The sequence below is a fragment of the Perissodus microlepis genome, chromosome 4, assembly GCF_051167445.1.
Source record: "Perissodus microlepis isolate ML-2025 ecotype Zambia chromosome 4, ASM5116744v1, whole genome shotgun sequence".
Classification (NCBI taxonomy): domain Eukaryota; kingdom Metazoa; phylum Chordata; class Actinopteri; order Cichliformes; family Cichlidae; genus Perissodus; species Perissodus microlepis.
Genome location: NC_140464.1, coordinates 13,245,330 through 13,250,378, shown reverse-complemented (window position 1 = coordinate 13,250,378; position 5,049 = coordinate 13,245,330). Strand labels below are relative to the sequence as shown.

Genomic DNA, 5,049 nt, shown 5'->3' with positions numbered 1-5,049 from the left:
CTGAAGTTTGTTAAAAAAAAAAAAAACAGAGAAAAATTTGGGTTTTTTTTCTCTTTATTTCTATGGATTCCAGTTTGTGTTGAGAAATGTCAAATTCCTGTACGATTCCATGGCCCTGCCTAATAGATCTCAGCATTAATGAGTAAGCTGTATACAGATCCTGACATGAAAAAACAGCCTGGGGTTAATCTACAGCAGAACAACCAGCTGAAGCTGATGGTCATAGCTGAGTCAACAGGGAACAAGATGAGGTGGACAGTGTGAGCACTCTATCAGTCACAATTTACCAAAGATAGGCATTTCCACAACTGAACAACTGACTTCTGATGAATTAAAAAAAAAAAAGTCCTTGTTTAACAGTTCTACAAACTGGCTTATAACACCCATTCAAAGTGTCTCTAAAAACACATTTTAAACATTTATTTTATAATCTGCCTTTACACCCGTTTTTATTCATGTGTACCCACCAAAAAGGGGGCAAATAAACAATTGCAAAGGCACTTTTTCAGCTGAAAAACAGCAGCACAGTCTCTGTAGAGAAGCATTTTGTAACGGCTCATATTAATGAGGGTATACCTCTGCTCCAGACCCTACTTGGACATATACAGTCAGGAAAATTGGTAAAATGGAATTAATACGTGTATAAAGACAGGTTAACATAGGACTTAAACTGCTCTATTTGATGTCCAATATTATACAAACTATGTAGGTGTAGCTTCAAGACATAATAAATACCTTACAAATGATCACCGTGTCACATTAAAGCATATCAAGGTTTATAAGAGGGCGCTCAAATATCTCAGGGCGCTCATTAAAAGTGCACAAACGCAAACGGGAAAACTGTTAAAACATCTGACGACAAGAAGTAAACAATAACCCGCTGCCCTTGGAAACCAGCTGTTGCCGGTTGAGAAATAAAATCAAGTTTCCCAAAATCTGTCGCCCTCTATGGGAAGGCAGCGATGAGCATTCAACCCTCTGTTACTATGAATTTCTCAGAAACCGATTGCACAAAGCGTCGCAGCTGAATCATTACCTCACGCTAATCACTAAAAGAGGAAGAGGAACTTTTAATAGGAAAAAAATGACTACATAGCCAAATATAGATTTATGGTCATCGTCAATAAGCATCGAGGCTCGAAATCTACAATGAAGTTAAAAGTTTTGTGTGAACAAAGACACAGAGGTGCAGGAGGACTGCTTGGAACTCCTCGCTAACTTCATTTGGAGGAACAGCAGCGGGGGGAGGGGGGCAGTGCGCTTCTCATAGCAGGAATCCTTTAAAAAAAATAAACACACGCTTCCTGTCAATCTGCCAGGAGAGCAGCTTTACTGGAAGTGGGGGGGCGGGGTTTGAAGACTCAGCCTCGTCTGTATAAAAAGGTTCACTGCTCTCTGAGAGGCGCACTCAGCTTGTTACGCACAGAGAAGGCTCTTTACTAACCTGCCAAAAAGAAAAGGCAAGACAAAAAAAACTTTAAAGTTTTTTTCTCAAGCACCCCAAAAGAAGGCAGGACAACTCACTATCCGAGCAAGCATTTGGATTTAACTTAAAAGAGCGACTTTGGAGAAACATCACAGGTACGGACCAGTCTCTTTTCTCATTTTTTGCACTCTCTCTCTGTAGCATAAAATCCTTATTATATAACCAGAATATATAAGTGTATAATTCATGTCAAGGGTGTTTAACTAACTGAGGCAAACTGTTTAGAGAAGCCGACCGTGGCATGTAAATTGCGCAATGAATATTATGCTGTCTTTACTGGAACTGACCGTGGTGCCTCAATCCCGAGGGCAGATTACACACACATACGCACATACACACTCATACGTTTCCCCGAAACGGCTGGAAGTTAGCTGAAGAATATTAGTCAAACAGGGAGAGCAGAGTAAGGTTGGGTAGCCCCAAAGTTTTAAACATGACATACAGTTATGGAAGGAAAAAAAAGTTTCCAGTAGTGCCTTTGGGAGTTTTAAGAGTATTCAAGTTGAATTTGTAGTTTAAGTTTAAATCAGAATTTTAATGTCTGTGTTATGAAAACTGAGTTTTAACCCAAGCCTCTTCTTTCTTTTCTTCAGGTGTTTCACTCAGGCAAAGGCTGAAAACAGACCGCTTCTTGCCTACTCAAACAACCCTCTCCACCTCACCTCTTCTCTCGTCTGTGCGGCACCCGGTGCTCCTCAAGCTGCCAAGAAAGCGGGCATAGCGCCATGGTAACTCACAGCAAGTTTGACTCCGCGATGAGTAGCAGCCCCTTGGACTCCAAAATGCGGCTGTCTTACCATTACAAAACTTTCACCTCGAAAACTCAGTATCAGATGGTCCTGTCCACTTTTCAAAAGCTCCAGGAGAGTGGCTTCTACTGGAGCACCATCACCGGCAAGGAGGCCAATGCCATGCTGGCGTCCGAGAAAGTGGGCACCTTTCTGATCCGTGACAGCGCTGACCACCGACACCTTTTCACCCTCAGTGTCAAGACGGCCTCGGGCACCAAGAACCTTCGCATCCAATATGATTCAAACTCTTTTTACCTGCAAACTGACCCTAAGAACGTTCAGTCAGTTCCCCACTTTGACTGCGTTCTCAAGCTGGTTCATTTCTACATGGCTCAGAATAAAGGGAACATTCAAAGTGGGAATATCTACTACATTTATTGCAGTGGGCAGAAGATCCCTCTGGAGCTCATCCGACCTCTCTCCTGCTGCATGTCCACTTTGCAGCACCTGTGCAGGAAAACCGTCAATGGACATTTGAACATTTCTTCCAAAAGAGACCAACTTCCTCATAATTTGAAGGACTTCCTCCAGGAGTATGACGCTCCTATCTAGTGGCATTTGACTAATCCCTGTGTTAAGAGTGTAATGGAAAAAACCTGGTTGGTTTCAGAGCACCTATACACAGTTGGGAGCTGCATTTGAGGAGTAATGAAGCAGTAGAGTCGACAGGATCGAGCCCAGGACTGAGCTTGTGAAGGGGGACCACATGTGTACTGACAAGATGTGCGTTGTTCTCAAGAAAGACATTTAAAAAGACACTGGATTGAGGACCAATCCACAAAGAGGGCCAAGAGAGTGAGAGCACTGCTGTGATCTGGTGGCACGAAAGAGAGATAACACCGCTATCTTCGTCTGCCTAACTGATGACGTGAAACTTAGTAAAAACCGAAGTGAGGTTCACAGCCAGCTGTCTACAGTGCAATGACACATAGGTTCCCTCTGCCACCGCTGCTGCTGCTAACCAGTGTACTGTGAGGCTGTTTAGCTCACACATCAGCCTTAGAAAATGATCCACCAATTACAGCTGGATTGGCTTTGTTACTGGATGAGAATCTTGGATGTGTTAGCATCCTGGGATTTCTGGTCTAGTGTTCGCTGGAAATCCACAGACGATAAATGGAAAAAGCCAGAGTACAAATAAATGGACACTGATTGGTTTTCTGGGTTTATTTGTGCAACAGCTTGTGTGGGATGTATAAAGAATGGAAAATGTGGACATTTATATTTTTGATTTAGAGAACATGTTTACGCCAAATTTTGCCAGAACAAGACCACAGTTTGTTGGAAGGTCAACAAGACTGAATCCTCAGAGATTTTACTTGAGAAAGGAGCACCACTGCCAAGTTAAGCAAATACAAAGACACCCTTTTATTGGCTGAACGGTGTCTTAGTATTTGTGGCACAGGCAGGATCATTACTGCATTCAAATGAATGTCAACATCATTTTCCTTAAAACCATGAGCTAAAATGAAATGGTTGATCTTTTTTGTGTGTGTGCGCTTGTATGCGCTGTCTTTCATAAAGATGTATTTTTTGCCAGCCCAACCACTTGCTGGGGATGCTTGAAGATAATTGAGAAGTTTGACGAAGCAAGCAGACTGATACAACTTTGCACTTATTTATATGTGTACAAACGTTTCACTAATTTATAATAAAGAGTGATATTTTTTCTAAAAACTGACATCTCATTGTTTTATTTTACTTTGCCTGTGTGTGGATGGGGAGTTGTGGTGGACACAAAGCTGACATGACATGCCTGGATCTTTAACTTAGGGTTACATACACATGTAGTTTAGTTTTCTTGCCACATAATTCAGGTCACAAGATTTCTGCTCATGATTTCCACTTAGAGTTTACCAAGCGCCACCTTTAACCGAGATGGGAAACCACAGCTCTATATCTGACACTATTTTTTTCTTTTCTTTTTTGATGTATTAAACACAAAGATATAAAAGGCGTTATACTTTCTCTTTTAAAAGATTAGCTTCCCAAGAAGACAGCATGCTTGGTTTGAACTTCAAACAAAAAAGTTATTTCTGAGTGTTATTTCCTAAGAGTATTTCTTCCTTTAACTGAGAAGCTGCCACACACAAAATACTCCAGAACTGTATAACAATCTAGTCTTCTAGAGAAGTACAGGCTGCGTCCTTTATTCTTGCGTGACTCACTGGATTCTTTGTAGGTGTTAGTGTGACTTAACACGCTCGCACATGCACAGACATAATGATGCTGCAGTCTGCTTATAACACGAATGGATCTGATGTGTGTTCGTGTTCTCTGTCTGGTTCTCAGAAATGCTCAACACCCTGCGCACAAATGTATAAATAAGTCAACACGCGAGGTTTAGTTTAGTACAGAGAAATTCAGAGAGGTGACGTATTCACTGTTTCATATGATGTCAGTCGTGAAATAATGTGGAAAGCCGCTAGCCCGTTTAAGAACAGTCAGTTCTTAAGTTTTATCACGGTGTGTCTGACATGTTTCTGCTGTAAGACAATAGTTTCGCGTCAGCAAGCCGTACTACAGGGCTGCAGGATTGAAAACAAAACAGGAAAGATGTGAGCCATTCTCCCAAACACAAGAGATTAGATCGACTTTCTTGTGCAGTTCTGTTTGCGCTGGTTATTTATGAGCACAACACATCCTGAGCTCCGGGACCATCTTTCCTTTGGAAAGGAAGGCTGTCTCGGCTGACAAAGGATTTAAATGGGCCTAAACACAAGCATTGCTGCTATGTAACCAACAGTCATATCTATTTCCTTCCTGGCATTA

At 41.7% G+C, this 5,049-nt stretch overlaps 1 protein-coding gene across 1 annotated transcript; it reads left to right on the top strand.

Annotated features, from left to right (window-relative positions):
* The first annotated feature begins 1,407 nt into the window (after positions 1-1,407).
* socs3a (suppressor of cytokine signaling 3a) lies at positions 1,408-3,954 on the top strand. The gene is made up of 2 exons (XM_084925877.1): positions 1,408-1,581; positions 2,080-3,954. The coding sequence occupies exon 2, from the start codon at positions 2,212-2,214 to the stop codon at positions 2,827-2,829; it is 618 nt and encodes a 205-aa protein (XP_084782003.1). The 5' UTR covers positions 1,408-1,581; positions 2,080-2,211; the 3' UTR covers positions 2,830-3,954.
* Positions 3,955-5,049: the final 1,095 nt, after the last annotated feature.